General features: G+C 39.2%; 1 protein-coding gene across 7 annotated transcripts in view; it reads right to left on the bottom strand.

Moving 5' to 3' along the window:
• Positions 1–1595: 1595 nt before the first annotated feature.
• IFTAP (intraflagellar transport associated protein) overlaps positions 1596–21906 on the bottom strand; it is a 59399-nt gene continuing 39088 nt past the window's right edge. For 5 of the 7 annotated variants that reach the window (XM_027114965.1, XM_027114966.1, XM_027114967.1 and 2 more), the window contains 4 exons: positions 20884–20950; positions 9858–9997; positions 4339–4524; positions 1721–1833 (listed from right to left, as the gene is read on the bottom strand). In XM_027114965.1, coding sequence (XP_026970766.1) covers positions 4345–4524; positions 9858–9997; positions 20884–20950 — 387 coding nt within the window. In that variant the 3' untranslated portion in view covers positions 1721–1833; positions 4339–4344. Of the gene's footprint in view, positions 1834–4338; positions 4525–9857; positions 9998–20883; positions 20951–21906 lie in introns of all 7 variants that reach the window. The other 2 variants (XM_027114968.1, XM_027114969.1) reach the window with 2 other exon arrangements.

Here is a 21906-nt window from a genome sequence, read left to right on the forward strand (position 1 = left end):
ACAGACATAGACAACAGACTTGTGGTTGCCAGGGTGTTGGGGGGGGGCAGGGGAGGAATGGATGGGGAGTTTGGGATTAGCAGATGCAAACTATTATATACAGCAGCAGTCCCCAACATTTTTGGCACCAGGGACCAGTTTCGTGGAAGACAATTTTTCCACAGACTAGGATGGGAGGGGATGGTTTGGGGATGATTCAAGCACATTACATTTATTGTGCACTTTATTTCTGCTATTATTACATTGTAATATATAATGAAATAATTATACAATTCACCATAATGCAGAACCAGTGGGAGCCCTGAGCTTGTTTTCACTTGCCACTCACTGATAGGGTTTTGATATGAGTCTGCAAGCAATTGATTTATTATGGTCTCTGTGCAGTCAAACCTCTCCGCTAATGATAATCTGTATTTGCAGCCGCTCCCCAGTGCTGGCATCACCGCCTCAGCTCCACCCCAGATCATCAGGCATTATATTCTCATAAGGAGCTCACAACCTAGACCCCTCGTGTGTGCAGTTCACAGTAGGGTTCGCGCTCCTATGAGAATCTAATGCCGCCGCTGATCTGACAGGAGGCAGAGCTCAGGCGATAATGCGAGCGATGGGGAGCGACTGTAAATACAGATGAAGCTTTGCTTGCTCACCTGCCCACTGTTCACTTCCTGCTGTGCGGCCCGGATCCTAACAGGCCACAGATGGATACTGGTCCATGGCCCGGGGGTTGGGGACCCCTGATATACAGAATGGATAAGCAAGGTCCTACTATATAGCACAGGGAACTATATTCAGTATCCTATAATAAACCATAATGGAAAAGAAAAAATAGAAATAAAATATATACAGTCAAAGAAAAAAAAGACTAAGTACATTTGATGTTACTGATTCCTTCAATGATAAAAGTTACTTCGTACACACTATTCCCCCTTCGTCTGTGCCTTCACCACTTTTTCTCCTCCCTTTAAAGCACTCGTGGGTATTTTACACAATTAGCACTTCCTAATAGTTTCTACATTCTCTAGTTGTCTTCTCTATCCGTGCCTTGCCTTCTCAAATGATACTGTAAACTTCTGGAAATAGAGATCATTCCTTGTACTTTGTAACTTTCCTCACACATGGCTGAACAGCAATAACAAAGTGCAAGAATTTAATATATGACATATAATCAATTCTCAGACGCTTTCTTTTTCAGTAAAGTCTTTTCCCAATCAATCCTAGATGCCCAACCTCTCAGCACTCACATTCATACCACTATCTCTGGACACCTGAGACCATGACCTATCACATAGTCAGTTCTTTGTGTTTTGCATGTTCAATTGCCCTTCCTCCCCAAGGAGGCGGGATGAAATTTCCAGTCTTTGTTACAATACCCCACATTACCTAGTTTCCGCACTCTCGTCAGATGGACCCTTCTGTAGGCACTGCTTCCTATCCCCATTTGCCACCTCCATCGCCCCCGACCAGCCATGGATGCAGCCATGTGACAGAAGAGAACTCTGTAAGGGTAGAGTCTCATAAAACCCTGTAAAGTTTCATCTCCCTACTGACAAATAACTCTGATAAATCAACGCACACACAAATTTCCACAAAAGGGATTATAGTAGGTATATATTTTATTCTAATGTCGCTCGAATAAGAACAAAATAAAAATAAACACGAAGATGTCTTGGTGGATCAGTCCCGGGGTTTCTCTAAGTCTGTGCTCTTTCTCTTTTGCTTGCATAGCTCTTTGATGGTATCTACCTCTGCAGGAGTGAACTTGGGGGTTAGCATCACAGCGTCATAATCAAATTCTTCATCAAGTGAGAAGGGCCGAACTTCACCTCCGACTATCTATAAAAGGTAACAAAGGAGGAAAATAACATATAATCATTGTAAATGAAGATAAAGTTGAAAACATAAACTCTCTATTAATATTTAATTAAACTTTTTTTAGAGTTCAGCACTCTGAGCTGATTAAGCTGTTTTTAAGTAAAGGAATAAATTCAATTATTCAATTTGACCTAATTTAAGCCTCTTAATATGCCCCATTTGTACCATCCTGCATCTGAATGAATATCATTAACTAATTCTGCCCACGGCAAGAAGAATCAGAAAGTCTCTCTTGCACACATTCATTACATTTTTACCATTTGTAGTGTTAGGGCTACAGGCATATGGAAAAACTAAGAGTTATATTCAAATGTGAGAAAATATACCTTAAGATTTTGGTCAACCTTAAGGACACTTTTACCATTTACTAAAAAAGACCTGTAGCAATAAAACATCATTTTCAAAGATAAAAATACTCTCTGCTTAATATACTTACTTCTTCAGATAATACTTGGGCCAATAGCAGCAGGAATTAAAACACATAGTAGCACCCTAAATTAAAAAGTCCAGGATCCTTTCTTCCTACCAAGAATTTTTTAAATATTACAGAATTTATCTGCAACTCAGAGTAGCTGCAAAGAGATGTAATAATTTTGTATCTACTTATTCATAATCTGTCAATTTTAAAGACTTCCTAAAGGAAGGTAGATTAAAAAAAGCATATTTTCCAATAAACAAAAGAGATTTAATGCCTTAAATCTCACTGTATCACCCCTTAAAAGGCCTCTCCAAAAGCAAATGGTGTGTGATACAGTGAAATCACCCAGCACCTCTGTGTCGCTCTCTATTATGTATGGTGATGCTGAAATAATTGAAAAGGATGGCTTATGCAAGAATGAAAAAAATGCCCTGAAGCTATAATCAGCTTTCAATAGTCTTGCATGGAAAATGATCTCATTTAGTGGCTTTTGCAATGTTCTTGAAAATGGAGCATCTAGCTCAGCAACTGTGTACTGTTACCAAAGGTGCAAAAAAACGAAACAAAACACCCCAAAACATGAAAAGTAGATATCTCCTATCTGTTTAGCAAGTTGCATCTTGTAGTTGAGTGTGCAGTGCTAATAGCAAACACCCAGCCATCTATCATCCTTTCTCGGGAAAACCAGCACGAGAACAAATTTCAGAGACTTGCTCACTTCCCCTTTGTTAGAAAGTGTCTGTGTGCTTTCCTGACAAAGGTAATGATGGGAGCTGCCACTGAGTGAGTCCCCACCATGCGCCAGCCCCAGTACTAGGAACCGTGCAGGCATTAGCAGTAATCTTCAAACAACCCATCTTACAAAGCTCTGAAAGGTTAAGTAACTTGCCAAGGCTACACAGTTAGTAAGGAAGAGAAGCAAGATTTGAATCCCGGGCGACCTGTAGATAAAGCTTCACCTTCGCAACAAAAAACACCAGTAAAGATCGACCTTGAAGTTTTCACTAAGCCGAGTCATAGCTCTTTGGGAGAAAAGATATTTTCTAAATAAGCTAAAAAATTCTCACAGCCTATCATAAAAAAATGCACTCAAAAAAAAAAAAGAGAAAAAAAAAATGCACTCGAGGATCCACATAATACCATGACTATCTTTAAAAGAGCAGCTGTACCCTGGAAGCGACTCAGTCTGCCGAGTGGCTAATCTGTCCATTTAGGTCACTTTCTGAAGATTAAATTTATTGTCACCACAAAGTGACAGTGGGGGTAATATGGCTAAGACCAGCTCAAATGAAGAAACACAGACACAAGGACACAGTATGCTCATTTCCTGAACAGAAGCATCCTCGCCGTCTCTAACTCTATCCAGCAGTAAGCGCTGAGGTTTGCAGGCCTGGTCCTGGCAGAAGACGAGAAAGAGCCCCCTCTCTGCCAGTGCTTCGGTCTGAAGAGATTCTTACTGCCCGTGGACACCTGGTTGAAGACCTGCCATCCACATGTCCACCAAGTTTCAGGCTGCCCATTGCACTAGGACTTTGAACCCTATCCTGAGGTCTCTAAAACCTGCCTAGACCTTACTAGCCACTCTCACTAGATGCGGTCACTTTGCCTTCACCCAGCTCCCTCTGAGGCTGGAAAGCAGGTTCAAATTAGACAAATCCCTTTGTTGAGCTAAAATCCCAGCGAGACCATCATACCATCCTCCCCGCTCCCTCACCCAGCCCGAGCAACCCTCACACGCCCACCTCCTTGCCCTCTACGTGTTCACTCCGTAAACACTCACTGAGTGCTTAATGTGAATTAGATACCGGGAACACAAGGATGAAAAGAAGCAAAATCTGTGCCCACGAGGTTTCATAACTTCAGGGAGAAGACGGAAGTAAATGAGTGATTTCATTATCATGCTCCATGCTCCCCAACAGAGGGATGCAAAAAGGGCTAAAGGAGCACAGAGGGTAAAGTGCTGAAGCTTAACTTAGCCTCAGCTGAGTGTGGCCACTCTCCAGAAAACCCTACTCACCTCCCCACTCATCACCCCACTCAGGACCCACCTTTTATCAGCAACGCAGACAGACTAAGGCTTGTATGTGGAACTTCCAGACTCTCTGACGAGGGCTGACTCCTGTGACCAAGTTAGTCCTTTCTCCCAGATAGGGTCCAACCCACCACCTTCTTACTCCTCTCCCTTCCCCACGGTCCCCATACACCTTTCGGCCGTAATATCCAACAGTATGTAACTAGAGATATAGAAATTTATCCTTAAGTGAAAAGTTTTTTATTTTCCTTTAAGTTCTTTTTCATACACTGAAATTTTTCTCTATTGTGGAGCATGATTTCCTTCATCAGTCATTTGTTATTAACCGAAACAGCAACGAGAAATAAGTTTCTAGCTAGCCAATAAACATATGAGGCCAACACAATAATTATTCATTTACAATACACTTAAAAATATAAAAATATACTTATAAATGTCTTCACTTAGAAACTGAGTTATTAACAGCAGCTATCATTGTTAGATTAATTCCTTAGGCAATCAGTTAAATGCTGAAATATAAAAGCAAGAAACGAAGAATAATAATAATTTCATATCTGCAATGCCAAAATATGATACTCAAGACCTTTTAAAACATTTTGGGGGTATCACTGTCTCTCTATACTGCAAGGTGGCCAGTACATCTCTGGATCAAAATGTCAGAGGAATAGTCTCCTGCAATCATTCAGATATATTCCATTCTTTCCACAAAAGTTTATTAAAATCTAGGCACTGTGTAGGTGCTGAGGATACAAAGATGCAGACTTGTATGAAATCACAGAGAAATGAGATAGACACATCAACAGATCATTGTAGTAAAATGTAGTAAGTACACATGGTATAGTTAGAAGGTGACAGGAACAGAGAAGGAACACCTAACCCAGCCCAGGTTGGAAGGCACTGGGAAGGATTCAGAGGAGGCTTTCTGGAAGAGGTGCTGTCTAAGCAGAATCTTCAAGGGTAATATTATTTAACAAGGTTGAGGGAAGACGAGCTTTGCAGACAAAAGCAGGTCTCATGAACAGGCCAAGTCAGAAACACACAAATTTCACATATGTGTATCTGCGAGTAGTTCAGTGTTGTCAGAGCAGAAAATGTCAGGTAGACAGTGGCAAGAGACGAAGATGGTGCCAGATCATGGCAGGTCTTATATGCTACTTTTCCCAGAGATGAAGAAAAGCTGCTGAAGGATTTTTTGAAAGCAGGTAGATACTTGGTATCTGTGCATTTCGAATAAATTCCTTCCTTCATTCAAATGTTAACTGAGCACCTACAATGAGACACAGGCGTGCAGAGAACAGGAGGAGACCCTGAGCTCTTGGAGGGTACATCAAGAAAGATCACTCTGAAGACGGAACAGAGGGTAGATTGGGAGTCAGGAGACTAGCCAGGAGCCTGCTGAAGCAGTCCAGACAAGATAATGAGAACAGGGCATTGAGAGCAGATATTTTAAAATATTAGAAAGTGAAATTAACAGCACTTGATGACTGATTTGGATATGGAAGGGAAGCTCAGTTTTTAACATGTTGATTTGAATGTACCTCAAGGAATCCAGATAGAATTGTCAACAGGCAATTGAACCCACAAACCTGAAGCTCGGCAAAAGGTCTGAAGCTGGAGATACAGATTTGGAGACATAAGCACAAAAGGTAGTAACCTATAGATGAAAACAGATCCAAGTATGCAAGCGGGAAGAGCTGTAGGTTTAGCATGGAACCCTGAGGAATACCAACTCCTAAGGGAAGCATGGAGGGAAAACCCCCAAAGGAGGCAGGGAAAGAACACTCAGAGAAATACACAAAGAATCTGAGAAGAGCTGGGAAGAGAGAACCAGTGGACCATGTGTGTCAGGGAAAATCAATGGTAAAAAACACAGTAGACAGTCCCATTAAAATAAAGGCTGAAAATTGTCCATTGGGATGATTGGCAATGATAAAGTACCTTTATTCTGAATATGTCCAGGCAGGTGATTAGACCAAGGGCATTTTGCAATGAACTGAATGAGGAGTGAGGGGAAAGGAAGCAGAGTCAACTAGAGGAGTCGAGTCTGTTGGGTTTCTGAAGTCTGTACGAAAAGGGAGAAAAAAGACTAGACAATAGCCAAGGGGGGTCCGAGGTAAAGGGAAGGTTGTTTTTTCTTTAGTTTTCTTTCATTTTGTTAAGGATGGGAGAGACTTAAACATGTTTACACGTTGAGGGCAATGAACCAATAGAGAAGGAAAGAGACAAGGACCCTAACCATCTTATTATACCAGAAAATCACTCCCTGTAGCGAGGAAAGTTTCCTGATTATTTGTTCATTCAATACTTATTGCATGTCTCCTATACGCAAAGCACTGAATTCGGCACTAGTTGCGACTTTTTTGCATTTTAATTAAATAACCTTATAGAGACACACACGAGTGAATGTAGGGTCTTGTAAGACAAGGGGCATATACGTAATTCAAAGTGAACCCTGATGTACACTGCAGTTCAGAACACATCACTGTGATCTTCAAAATGACAACTTTTCAAATACTGTAAAGCTGCAGTTCTATTTATGCATTTCAGCTGTTGGCTACTGTGGCGTACTTTGGGAATTCTCTTCTTTCAAGTTAGGTTCATTTTGAGGTTCTAAGATATAAGGCTCCAAGTTTTTTAGATTGCAAACTGAACTTCTGACTTGTTTCAAAGAGCAGAATTCGTGCAATGGAACACCAAATCCCCTGCGACGAAACAGAAAACAACTGTGAATTAAGTTATTAACTTGTTATTTTTGCCTAAGGAGCTGAGAGAAACACGTGGATTTCAGGCGTCTAATTTCAAATCTAATTGAAATCTTTTTGTAGCCTCTGAGGGAACAGAATTTGTACACTATTAGAAAATTGCTAGTTTTCTTAAAATTGCTCACGTGATTTATTCTAAGAGAGACACTATTACAGAAGGAATCATTTTCATTCACAGTACCATGTAGGCAAATGAAAGGAAATAGAACTAATGCTCAAATCAATAATAGTAGCATTTAGCTGTAGGTTATCTTACACAGTAATATGATAAATAAACTGTCTATACAGGTGAAAAATTTCAGAGTCCCATTTTTTTTTTTTTTTTTTTTGGCAGTATGCGGGCCTCTCACTGCTGTGGCCTCTCCCGTTGCGGAGCACAAGCTCTGGACGCGCAGGCTCAGCGGCCATGGCTCACGGGCCCAGCAGCTCCGCGGCATGTGGGATCCTCCCGGACCGGGGCACGAACCCATGTCCCCTGCATCGGCAGGTGGACTCTCAACCACTGTGCCACCAGGGAAGCCCTAGAGTCCCATTTTGAATTGGAAAAACAGGCAATCTCCCATTAAAATACTACAAAAGTTTCTTCAATGACCTCTTCTATATTTTGGGAAGTAGGACAAGAACTCACAATTTTTCATCTTCTTAATGTGAATTCTTTTTGTTCAGTAAAGTTGTTCAAAACTTCCAAAATTCAGCAAAATAGAGTAACTACGGCAAGAAGTTATTCACAAAGGGAAAGTGGAAGGCTCTTGAAAAACGTTTGACTGTAAGGAGGAAATGCACATGTATAAAAGCAGCAATAAAATTAGGAAAAAAATTAAATGGGTCCAGTCCATATGAGGAAGTTACGGATTCTCATTAGGCAATTAAGAGGAAGTCAGGACATCCAGGATAAGTTTCCTCTTTTGAGATTGACATCACAGAAAGCAACTACCATCTCTCACCCAAAACAGCCCGTTGCATGTGCTGGAAATTGGTGATTATGTTCTTTTACCTACATTGGGTATTTTAAAATAAGATTAATACTATTAAACCAAGGCAGAGTTGGTGTGGTATTGTGACTCTAGACATTCTGAAACATTTCTCTAACAAATAGTGGTTAGAAGTTAAAATCCCACCCAAAATATTACTCTGGATCTTTAAAAAGCAGCAAATTATTCATCTATGTCTCATTTTTGCCAACACAAAAATTGTTCATATCATTTTGATTCGAACACTGAAAAATGTTCACATTCTCTGGGAAGAAATTTATACTCCTTTTAAAGATACAACCATACACAGGGTTTTAACTAGCATTTTACTGGCTATATGATTGATTCCAGAAATCATTCTTTTTTTTTAACCCATCAACTAAAACCATTTTGTAACAATTTCTATAATGGCACTAGGTGCCACTGACCACTGACTGGTCCAATAATTTGTATGGTCACAACTGAAGTCAAGAACATGAACAAGTCTTTAAAAGAAACTGATTCCTGCTAGAAATCACCTTGTAATTATAGTTTCTTAATACTCAGGGAAAGCAATCTATAATTCAAAAAGCACGTTGAAAAGTGGCTATCTCCGCAAGTTTATCTGGTAAACAATTTGGGGTTTAATATAAGTCTGCAAGCATCCTAGATAGACTTCTGTGATGTCAGTGAACAAAAGTTCTATGAGAAAAGGGCAATTTAAAATTGAAATGTGTGGATTACTTCTGATTCAATGACTGCTTCCATAACATCAAGTGACAAGACTAGTACCCAAACAACTAAATAATCACGAAACACCCTAGTGTTTTTATTAGGAAGCAATAATAAAGACCCCTTAACAACTTCTTGTGCCCCATCCCCTTTCATGCTAGAGTAATAAAGGTGATAAAGGTCACTACCCAGCACCATCAGCAGCCTTGGTTGGCACATGCTTGTTAAGTATATGTAGATGAGTTGCAAATGATGGTGAAAGATGGCTTTCAAGTTGTGCATTTGGGGGCGTTAACATGTGGCAGATTCCATTCTCCTGTGCTGGTGAAGCGCATGTCTAGATGACATTTCCCAGCCTCCCCAGTGACCAGATAGGAACATGTGACTAAGTGGTTGCCAATGGAATGTGAGCAGAGATGAAGAGCCCTGAGTCCTAAGCCCTGGGGGAACTTGCTGCTCCCACATTCTCATCCCTTGCCCCTGCAGGTAGGACAGTGACCTGACTTGGAATATGCACATGAGGACAATGTCCTGAGGTTCAGTGGAGATCCAGAGAGAAGGAACCTGGGCCCTGGTAACCCCAGGGCACAGAAGCACCTGCTCATTTTAAAGGCTCTCTACAGACTGCCACATGAGAGAAATAAACTTCTGTCTCCTTTCAGCCACTGATTTATTGTTGGGATTGCCTACTATAGCAGCCTGGCCTTACCTTAACTAATGCAAAATGTTTTTAGGACCTTGGAAACAATAATAAAAAGAAAAGTGGCCAGTGCAGACTAAAAGAGATAAGAAAACTTTCCATCCTTTCTCTTGCGGAGTCCCCAAGTAGCACTGTCCCTGTAGCATGGCGAACATCATGACACAAACATAGTTTCCACGTAAAAACATAATTGCTCTCTCTGTGTGTTTAAAAGGGATTATACACATTAGAGAGAGATGGCAGTGAGAGGGACCCAATTAAGCAACCTGAACTGTAAATCTTCCCAAATCTCAGAAAAATACAGAAGCACAAGGGTGTAGTGGCATTACTCTGAAAGGACTAGTTACAAAATCAAGGCAATTTCAAGAGGATTGAATTCCCTGTGGAGTACCTCTTCCCTTTGTTCCCCTGCTCCTTTTCCAGTGGGCCTTGGCTTCACTCCAGAGGTAAGAGGCTGGGCCACGGAAGGAATGTAAGAAGGAACACTCATGCTCCTGTCCTGCTCCACCTCTCCTGGAAGCAGCAGCAAATCTGTCGAATACAAAATATTTCACTTGATCCCTTCACCAAGTCCACAATTGACCTAAGTCACCTAAAAGTCTATGATAGTCAAAAAAATGAGCAAATATGCTCAAGTGAAGCAGGTCCATTTCACAATGCCTGTCCTCACTTGGGAACTTGACTCAGGGATTCTCCTTTCTATAAAATAGAAGTCGTCAGTGCGTTGGCTTTTATTTTATAGTTGCAATGTTACAATCCATCCAAAAGGTCTGGGAGAAATGTTGTTTTCGGAATAACTTGATCACGCCTCTCACCCTCAACCCAATTCTACTTCTACAGGAAAGTAAGTCAAGAAGATGCTACTTTTGCCTCATTTTGCCATATTTTCCTGAGGGGGTGAAGAGAAAGAAAATGGAGTGCTGATTTCATCCTGTAACAATACGGCAATATTTCAAAAAAACATATTAAAAAACAATGATGCCAGAAGGAAGGAACTTTAACTTCCAGCAGAAAAATGAAATACTCTGTCATACTCAGAACGCATGGCCCACTTCTCAACGCATGCGAACAACAACAACAATGTGTTTCCGGCTTGTTTAGCACAATCACAAGAATTCAAAAGCCAATCTTGGTTTTCTGATCGATCCATTAGAAGTGGATGTGTTTCCTTATTTTTGCACGTGTGACAGAACATCGATGCATCACAAACAACTGATGACCTTCCGCAGCTTTCTCTGAAGACAAAAACAAACAGAAGCACAACAGGATCCCTCCTCCGTCTAAGTTTTCGCAGGACCAGAAGGGCTGCGACCAATAACTTGCAGCTGGCGCAAGATGCTGCTGCCTGCTATTCAATGATGATCCTAATTAAGACACTAATTAAGTTCTCAGTGGAAGTGATTAATTAACAACAGGCATGCCTTGGTTGTTGCCAAGGGCAGCATGTATGGGGAGATAACTGAGCAGGTATTGATATTCAAAAACTGAAACTTATTTGAAATACGTCTCTCACCACTACAGCTATCACCTCCACAAAAGACATGATTACAAAATTCTTAAGACTTCAGCAACAGGGAACATGGCAAACAGCCTAGAAACTGAGCACGTGGGCAGGGGGATGGTGAAGAAGGAAGTTCTACTATGATTAATTATTGAAATCATAGAATATGACCTGATTAATTAGGAGAAATAAAAACAATAATAATAGCCGGCATTTTACATGCATTAACTCCGCCAATCCTCTCAACAACTCTGTTATTTCCTCTTTTAGAGGCAATGAGTTCTAACACTGAGAGTCACCCCAGCCACCTCACTCACGGCGCCACAGCTGCAGTCTGTCTGTGGAGCCCGTGCTCCTAGCTCATGATGCCACATCATGAACTTACTTTTAAGTAAGCACTTTCACCACATATATTATTTAAGATCTATCAGATTGTACCTCCAAACTCAGGGCCAAGAAATGTCACTACGATAGCACATTAGCGTGATTAGTAAGTGTTCAGGGCATTTTACAATTTTATAACCAAAGTAATATTTTTTAATATATATTTCTTTTTTAAATTTTCTAAAATTAACTAATTTATTTATTTTGGCTGCGTTGGGTCTTTGCTGCCGCGTGTGGGCTTTCTCTAATTGCGGGGAGCGGGGGCTACTCTTCATTGAGAGCCCAGGCTTCTCATTGTGGTGGCTTCTGTTGCGGAGCACGGGCTCTAGACGCGTGGGCTTCAGTAATTGCAGCACGTGGGCTCAGTAGTTGTGGCGCACGGGCTTAGTTGCCCCACGGCATGTGAGATCTTCCCGGACCAGGGATTGAACCCGTGTCCCCTGAACTGGCAGGCAGATTCTTAACCACTGCGCCACCAGGGAAGTCCCAGAGAAGTAATATTTTTAAATTCAATAAGGTTGGTGGAAAAACTGGCTTTCTAAAGTATTCCTTTATGAGTCCAAAGCTAACCTCCCTCACTGGTTAGGGGCCTGCCAACAAGACAGGCAAGAAGAGAAAGGTTCAAGCCTCTTAATGTGAAAACCAATATCTACCATCCCCATTGGCTGCCAGTGCAGACATCCCTTTGAGTGTGAAATCACAATCAATTCTGCTTTCAGAACTATTTAAAATCTGATGGACAGTACTGTGCACCAAGAGGGACAACTCTGTAATTCCTTTGCTGAAACTCTTCACATCCTTCATATGTTTGCGAAGAAGGTAGGGTTTTCAACAAAAATGGTTTATTTCATAAGAATTCCACTGCCATGGGTACAATTCTTTCAAAACAATATGACTCAGTATCCACTGCATTTCCCATTCCTGTCATTTGTTTCTCCAGTGTAAAGGTAAAATGCACAAACGCACAGCTGTTGGAGCCTAACATGACACCTTATATGTAGTCAATTCTCAGCACATACTTGCAGAAAGGAAATTAAATTCCTGCATCTCAACTTTTAAACTGAACAGCAAGTATGAAGAGTCTGCCTATCCACAGGACATTGTGAATGATGCAAAATATGTATAGTCCTTTCCCTCAAAAACTAAATTTTTTTTTACAAGGGTAGGATTTTTATACATAAAATCAGACAATAGTCAACACAAAAATTGAACTGCTTTAACTCTAAATAGGACAGATTTATAAAAGAGTGAAACCAAGATGCACACGAATAGTCTGATAAGACACAAGTTATAAAGAAGACACAAGTTATCTTTTAGCCATTTTATAATCACTGATGGGTTATTTAAATATTCATTCTCTCAGGGGGAAAATGATTGTATTCATTGATGATGGGGAATGGAATTTCCGAAGTTCTCTGCAAAGCTTTCCCAACTGAAATCTTATCTTTAAGACGCTTCATCTGACCTTATTGTTTCCAAAACAATTAGTTTCCTTCTTAGCTAAATACCACCATCTTGACTGATGTGCTTTGTAGAGTTAAGGCACCTCTCGAAAAACGAATCTTGATGTTGGATGGCAAGCCTGGTTGAAAGCATTTCAACCTCTTTCTCAACTACCTGACAAGAACGTCCAACGTTTATAAACTATGTGTTTGTGCCATTTGTCTTTCTGCATTTAGCCAATGACCAGCAAGTCAAAGGCTATAATCATGTAATTTAATACAACATTAAAAAGTAAGCCATCTACCTGACATCTGATAATCTAGACAATAATATTTAGTCTGCCTGTCATATTTATAAAAATTAACCAATCCATTCCTTTGTTGCCATGTAGAAATGGCCAAAATTTCCTGAAATTTCGGGTGTTCCTCAAGACCAAAAAGGATACAGATAAGAAATGCCCTCAGGCCTCCTCTGCACAGAGCTTCCAGCTCTGATAGTTTATATCAGGTGGTTCTTGTTCTTAAAATTTTTTGAAGACCCCAAAGAGCTTTTGTTTATGGGAGTGATATCTATCAATATTTACCATATTAGAAATTAAAATTTCAAATATTTGCTTATTGAATCATTAAAATAATACTATCATATATTAAAATAAATATTTTTATTTAAAAAAACCTCTTTTCCAAAAACAAAGAAAATAGAAGAGAAGCATTGTTTTACATTGTCTGAATCTTTTAAATGTCTGTCTTAAATAGAAGAACGCTGGATTCTATATTTGCTTCTGCATTGAATTTTTGGAATATGCTGTTTCAGTTGATGAAAATGAAGAAACTCTAGTCTCACACAGATATGTAGCTGGAAAGGGGAGGACTATTTTAATACTCTTTTTATATAACTGGGGATATTATTCTTTGATACACGCTAGATATTGACAAATGATAAAGTTTTTAAAAATAATTTCAATGTGCAATATGAAACCCTTTCAGTAAATTTTTCATACTCTTATGTTAAAATCCATTGGTCTATCTTACATGTTGAATGGATTGCGCTCCTGTGCATGATTTTGTAACATCATATATTGGTTATTTGGAAAATGGTGGTTCACTGTGTTATGCAGATCTTTCAAATGTTGACATATTTCATTATGCAATATAAAAATCACATTAGTTAACATTACCAATTTTATCAGAAAAGGCTTTAAATATTGGGAAGCTCTCAAGCTCACAGTACTGGATGTAAGTTTTCCAAAAATCCAATTTTCACTTGACCCATTGCCAATTTTATCATTGGCAATGAATACTGTCAGCTGTTGTCTTGTAGAGACGGGCTCACTTCATTCCTTTTTGAGAACTATACTTTGTCAGTCATTCTTTCAAGTAAAAACGTTGATCCATGAAAGAAAAAACAAAACAAAACAAGTTCAGCACACCCCTCAATTGCACAAGTGTTTTTTCATGAAAAAGTGTTTTTCATTTTTTCCATGAAAAAATTTTCATGTATTTCATGTATATGTGAAATCCAACTGTTGTATTTCAGTACGCAGCAGACGAGGTGTACTCAAGCCTCAAGGTTTAATAAAATTAATAATTTTTACCACTTCATCAAGGACATTTGCAATGGAAACTGGCATTTGCTTTAATTACAAATTCAGGACAGTGAAGATTACAGTGACTACTAGTATAGTTTGGTGCTTCTACCTAGATTCACACTAAGTTACTAGCATCTTTACCCACCATTGCTTTTGCAACATCAGTGCAAACGTCAACTTATTTGACCTTCAGACCTTGGGGTTTTCCAAGGAGCTCCCAGACCACATTTAATATGAGTCTGACCCTCCCACCAAGAACATTAGAAAAGCTGAATAAATGATAAAAAATCAACTACTTAAAGGCATTAGAGAGCTACCAGGGAAGTCCAGAACTTGAGGGGCCAAGATCCTGGAGAGAAGGAAAGTAGTGAAAGTGAATCTAAGAGTCTAAGCTGTTTTTCAACTTATGTCATTTACTGATTTGTAAGCAGAGGCTGAAAAACCAAGAAGTGAAAAAGAAATAGATTAAGAGGCTGAGAAGCTCAGCAGAACTACCAGCAGGTTCACAGTGCTGTGAAGATAAAAAATAGAGTTTGGGATCTCCAAGAAGGAGGGGCTGTGATTTATCTTGAAGGGCTACACCCTAGCAGTAAGCAAGAACTAGAAGTAGAGCAGCCCTCATAAAGCCTGAAACCCAGTTACCAAATCAGCTCAATCCCACATTGGATTAAGATAACCTATGACTACTCTAACTTCTAACAAAATGTTGAAGAGAAGCTTTTCTAAAACAAGATTAAGATAATCATCCAGAGCCTATGTAATATTTTATATACAATGTTCAGCATTCAAACAAAAATTACCAGGTATACAAAGACACCAGATCAAAAGGGAAAATAATATAAATGGACTCACAGGACACCTCAGTTATTGGAATTATGAGACAGGAACTTTAAAATAATTAATATATTCCAATAAATATATTACAAAAATGGAAAATTTTGGCAGGGAACTAAAATCTATAAAAATAGATATTCCAGACCTCTTGAAAACTATAATAACTGAAATATTGATGGCTTTAACATCATATTTGATACAATTCAAGAAAGTATTACTGAACTAGAACATAGATAGTAGAACATATTTGGACTGAAGAAAGAAAGGAAATAAAAAAGGATGGAAAATGCAGGAAAGAGCGTAAATGACAAGTGGGACATGGTGAAAAGTCTGGGCACAGGTAATATTTGAAGACATAAGAACTGAGAATTTCCTAACATTTACAAGAATCTACAAACCCCAAACAGAACAAATACAAAGTTAACAATGCCAGGGCATAGTGAAATTACTGACAAACAAAAACAAAGAGAAAATCATAAAAGTAGTCAAATGAGGTAAAAAACATATTACCTTCCAATGTGCAACCATCAGATTGACACTTGGTCTTTCGACAGTTTTCAACAGAGGAAAAATTAACACCATAACAGAATAGAATAACGTCTTAAAAATTCTGAAAAAAAAATAATTACAAACCTAGAATTCTTTACCCAGCAAAAATAAGGGCAATGAAACAATAATATGATAATACTCAATTACTCCAAAATAGGCAAAAAATGAGTGAAGCACATATAACTGGCCGGACAAATAGAGAACAAAATAGTAAGATAAGAGATTTAAAGCCAAATATATCAGCAGCTACATTAAATGTAAATGGATTAGACTCACCAATTAAAAGATGAAGTTTTATTTGTGTGTGTATGTGTGTGTGTGTACATGCATATGAATAAACCATATGCCACTTTCAAGAGACACATTAATGAAAACTTACTTTGAGAAAAAAAAATAACTGCAAAATAAATAAAAGTGGAAATGTAAACAGAGGAAGATTACTGCCCATCCAAGGGGAAGGTCAGGAAGGTCAGGGAAGAGTTACTTCATGGGCGGAGTTGGCATTTGACGGTGATAATAAATCATATCCCTCTACTTTAAATACAGAAATAAAAGAAAAATCCATACAGGAGTCAAAAAGATGGGGATCAAAATATGAGCTTTATAACTAATAGAGCTGACTTTGAAAATAGAGCTTGTCCTGCAGTCACAATTTGCCCTCTTACTTATCAAACTTTCCTTCCAAGTCTAGACCTTGGACTACCCCACCTGACAGGGAGTCTGCACAGATGACATGAATCCAGCCAGGTATAAGGAGATCCTCTTCATATCCCTAGAGCCCTTAGAGTAGGGGCTCAGAGAGTGATACCTCCAGACATCTGTCTAGAGATGGTTCTCAGCTTCAAATGCATGTTAGAGTCACCTGGGAAGCTTTAAATACTGCCAATGCCCACGACAAACACCAGACTACTGGGAAAGGATCTCCAAAGGCAGGATCCAGGTATTGTCGTTTTTCTTTAAGCTCCTCAAGTGATTCCAATGTATCTCTCAGGTTGAAAACCACCATGTAAGGCAGACCTGGGCCCCTTTTAAAGTGTGTCTACTATAAGAAAGGTGACACAGGCACAGAAGAGAGGACATACACCTTCCAAACAGCATGAACCCAAAAGAAGAAACAAAATGTCTCATCCATACACATCAGTTTTTTTCCCTAATCTCTCCAATTAGATAATGCCTTCCTTTACCCTTGGGGAGAAATAAATAGAGGAATTATTGAAAGGGTGGAATTATCATCCCAATTCTGTTTCCTTCTCAGGAATGGAGTGGAAGCATTTGCCTTTGTGGTTGATATGGCTTTCAAGTTTGAATTTAATAGACGGATAAGTTTGCACATTAAAAAAAAATTGGAGGAACAGCGATAGAGGAACATTTTGAAGCAAGGATTTTTCCCTCTCAATGATCTTTTAGTGATCTTCGAAGCAATGAAAGAATGATTTTTAACAGTCCCAAGTGGAAAGTAAATGAAATGCCTAAACTCTATGTTGGCTGAAATATGCCATCTTCTCCTAGCTCAGGACCTTTACACACACTGTTCTTATGCTGTTCCTATACTCTCTTACCCACCCCTCACCCAGTTAATAATTACTCATCCTTTAGATCTCAGGCTCTCAGCACTTTCTCTGATCCATGGACAAATTAAATTCCCCTGCCATATGCTCTCATGAGATCTAGAGCATATGTAATTATATATTTGTGATATGTCTGATTCTTCCAATAAACTATGAATTTCCAAGGACAGGAACCAGATCTGTTTTATTCTTTATTTTATTCCAGGATCCAGTCACAGTTGTTAAATATCTTTGAATAAGAGTCCAGGTCATTCATAGTCTACATAAAGCCTTAAAGTTGCAGATAAGGAAAGAATTTTTTTAAAAAAGAGGGAGAGACAGAGAAAGTGATGCCTTCATTAGAACTGGGAGTACTGGAGAGATTGAAAATGAAAATCAAATAAGGCTGCCAATCTTTGAGCAGGAATCAGTTGCCCATTTTCATCCAACACAATCAACCATAGCATAAGTATACCCACTGGTCAAGAAACTTGTATAAGACAGTATAATTCTGAAAACTAGGCCTCAAAAAATCTCTTTGACCTTCTGCACTCATCCAGAGAACATGCTGGTCCAACTGAGGGGGTAAAAAATAAAGACGACCAGAAGATTCTTCCTACTCCAATGGCCAAAGCATAATAACTAATACCTATTCCAAACAATAAACTTTCCGGGTAACAGTCTGGAGCATGACAGTAACTAACCATCAGGTTAACTATCTTATCTCAAAGGAGGAAAAAATCGTTAATGTGACATCAAATAAACACAGGGCACCAAACTCTGTGGCCAAGGTTCCCTCCAACAACTGGTCAATAGCACGGCACTGAGTTGTCTGCTTGGAAAAACTGTCTCCACCTGGGCTGCCAAAACAATAAGCCAAATATCAGGACAGAAACAAGCGCCTGAATCTTGGAAAATATTTATGAAAATGAAAAAGGTGAACAAATAAAGTTCGCAACTCACTTCCTTGTTGCCCCAAGCAAATCTGTTGCTTAAACAATAACAACAGAATCTAATCAGTAAACCCCTCAGCTGCCAAAATTATACAAGCAACTTGCCTGTTTAAAATGTCACGTTTCCCATCTGATATAAATATTCGCCTTCTGCTCCCATTCCTTAAGTGTCATACAAATCAGACACAATCTAAAATTCACCCTGGCACAACTATTTCTTTCTTCTTTCCTTTCAAATGACCCAGATTGTGCATTATGAAAATTGTGAAGCTAGGTGGTCTTTTTGGTAATTGGAATAGATCACTGAAGTCTAGGTTGCTTTTTAGCCTTGGCTTTTCACATTATTTTACACCTGGGAAGGTCCTGACTAGCTCATCCAAGTCCACTGAGACTTGGTTCAGCCTCAGTAAGCTTTTATACACACAAATGCAAAACTACCTGTTATCTCATTTCCAGAAAAATCATACTAGTGAGACATTTCTTTGCAATTTTTTAAACAACAGAAACAGATCTGGTAAAAAAAAAAAAAAAAACTTAAAAGATGGTTAAAGAGGGACTTCCCTGGTGGTACAGTGGTTGAGAATTCATCTGCCAACGCAGAGGACACAGGTTTGATCCCTGGTCAGGGAAGATCGCACATGCTGCAGAGCAACTAAGCCTGTGTGCCACAACTACTGACCCTTGCGCTCTAGAGCCCATGAGCCGCAACTACTGAGCCTGCACTCTAGAGCCCATGAGTCACAACTACTGAGCCTGCACTCTAGAGCCCATGAGCTACAACTACTGAGCCTGCCCGCTGCAACTACTGAAGCCTGTGCACTCTCGGGCCTGGGTGCCACAACTACTGAGCCTGCGTGCTGCAACTACTGGAGCCTGCACACCTAGAGCCCATGCTGCACAACAAGGGAAGCCACCGCAATGAGAAGCACATGCACCACAGCGAAGAGTAGCCCCCCGTGCACCTCAACTAGAGAAAGACCCAACGCAGCCAAAAAAAAAAAAAAGTTTAAAGAAAACAATGTGAAAATAATGGAAAAGGTAAGAAGACTAATTTAAAATATTGATACAACCAAAATCAAATTCGCTGGCTATGCAGGATTATGTCAGTATACAGACCTTCTCATTACTGGCAGAAAGCAAGAAGTTTAAACCATCACAAAAATGTTCAACCTGTGCACTTCTGTGCCCTCCTATGAAATTAATTTTATGTTGCAAAGGTATACGTGCAGACTCCAAGTATCACCCACAGATGAACCATATCAGAATCCCCTGGGGTAGTGGTTAAAGATGCAGATCACTAGATGCCACAAAAGACCTTCTGAATTAGACTCTTTCTTAGGAACAGGACCCAGGAATCTGTTCCCTTTCCCCAAATCACCCAAAACCCAGAAAGAGTGGGCTTGCTCCACAAATTTGGCTTCCTCATAAATCCTCAGCAATCCCTTCTAATCCAATCAGAGCCTCTAAACTGCTCTAATAAAGAAATTCAGAGCTGCCTAAGGCATTAAAGTTAAGAGAACCTCTGTGATTCTGTTAGATCTCTGATCTCCCTTGAACCAAGCAAGTACGGAAAAAAATGTGCGAAGTCTACTGGTTAATAGAGTGCTTGAGTAACAGTGCCTTCAACAAAGTAGTGTGATGTTTGGAAGCAGTATAAAAATGTTAATTGCTTCCAATTACCAAAGCCTCTCAAATTCAGGCAGAGAAGCCAAAGCAGAGGCTTATACGGTCAGTTCACAGACAGTGGCCATCCCCCAAGCAACTACACCCTGCACTTTAACTCCTGTGTGATTATAAAGAAGCCCCCTTCCCCAACAATAATGACCATAGTCGCTGTTTATGACCACCTAAGGACTGTAAACACAATCAAACACCAACAACCAAAACCCCATGGAAACTGCCCCTTCCCTAACATTCAACTAATTTTGAGATATTCTTACACATTAAATTAGGAATGAGAGTTTTCAAAACAAGTAACTCAAATTTTGAACATATTTCAAAGCCCCTTTGAGCAACAAAGGATACCTAGTCTTACACAGAAACGTTAACCAAGAAAGGAAAAGGCCTCATCTACATAAACCTCAGAGAAAGCCCCAGAAAAAACATTCACACTATATCTTTAGTTTTAATTGTTTGGTTTACATATTAATAAATATTTATAAAAGCAAAGATTTTGATTTTATTTTTTTGTTTATTTTATGATCAATTCTCATAATTTTTATGATTTTTATGATCAACTGATATTTTAAGTAGCACTCAAAAATAATCTCAATTTACAACATGGTGCTTCTAAGAAATAAGGGTTTGACTTAAATGACTCTGAGACAATTATCCAAAAATCAATCACATGGTAAATGGGGGTGGGGGGTGGGAGGAAGAACACCTTTCCTTCATTTAAGACCAAAGACATTACAACCTTCAACAAGTTTTGTATGACCTTTCAGCTGAAATCTTTATTATCAAAAAAGAGACTGCAGGACTCCAGTTTTTCCTATCTCAGGGAAAGCAGAGGTAAGGATTGCCCCCCAAAAAAAGAAAGAAAGAAAAGAAAAGCTGTCTAAAGTCTTATTTGTAGAGAAAAAGGTCAAGCAGTGGTAGAAAGGAAACAGAAAGCATACTCTTACTCATTTGGGGCTTAATCTCTTCATCCAAGTCCAAATCTTCTAAATCAAGGAAGTTGTCTACCTAGAAAAGGATTAACATCATCTTTATGCAAATTAGACCTAGAGAAAAATATGCAATTAAGAATCAGTGAATCCACTTCCACAACACTCAAGTGAGCAAATGAATCTCCTTTTCTCATTAACTTTTGAGTCCCAGATAGAGATCTTTGTGTTCACTGTGCTTTCCCAGAGACATCTGAAAGAAGCACTAAATCTGGAAGTTGGCCGGGATTTCACAGGCACCACAGTAAGATCTCTATACTGAAAGGGAAAAAACAGTCTGGGAAGTTTTTGAAAAGTTTTTGTTCCTGATTCTATCCCAGAATATATACCACCATCAAGACAGTCTGAAACAATGTTTCTATTTTTTGGTTTTCTTTTATTGCTTTTGCTCCTCAAGCAAATGATGGTGGTGGGTCTGGCTATTCTCACAACAGTGTGCTTTAAACTCCAAAGAGAGAGTAGAAACTAAAGAAAGCAGGGGAGAAGGTTCATTCAAGACAAAATCATCCTGCCCCAGGTCATCACAAGAGAGGTGAACAGAGCAAAAAATCAAGTGTTCTCTCTTTTGAGCAAATAAAACTGAAAATTACTTCAAAGGTAAAAAGCAGAGCAAATGACCTTTACAGACAGTAGCAGCATTTCAATGTTGCTTTCCACTGCAAGCTGACAATGAGACATTTTAGATTAACAAAATGGTAGCACTTCAGACATGAACGGATTCATCTCAGGTGAATATCAAAGAGTGTGAATAAACAAATGATTTCACCACTGGCACCCGAAGGCAGATCTAGTAAAGGCATGATGTCAAAATGCCTTTTATGCTTATGACCTAAAACATGTACATAACAAAATACCATAAAATTATAAATTTAGATCTCATCATTGGAATTCAAAACACAGCCTGGGTCTTTCTTCCCCACTCTCTACCTGCCAGACCATGGCTTGGAGCTTCCATACTTGGAAGTACATAACTAC

The sequence above is a fragment of the Aethalodelphis obliquidens genome, unplaced genomic scaffold (genome assembly GCF_003676395.1).
Source record: "Aethalodelphis obliquidens isolate GAN/ISIS:26980383/991018 unplaced genomic scaffold, ASM367639v1 scaffold14, whole genome shotgun sequence".
Lineage (NCBI taxonomy): Eukaryota > Metazoa > Chordata > Mammalia > Artiodactyla > Delphinidae > Aethalodelphis > Aethalodelphis obliquidens.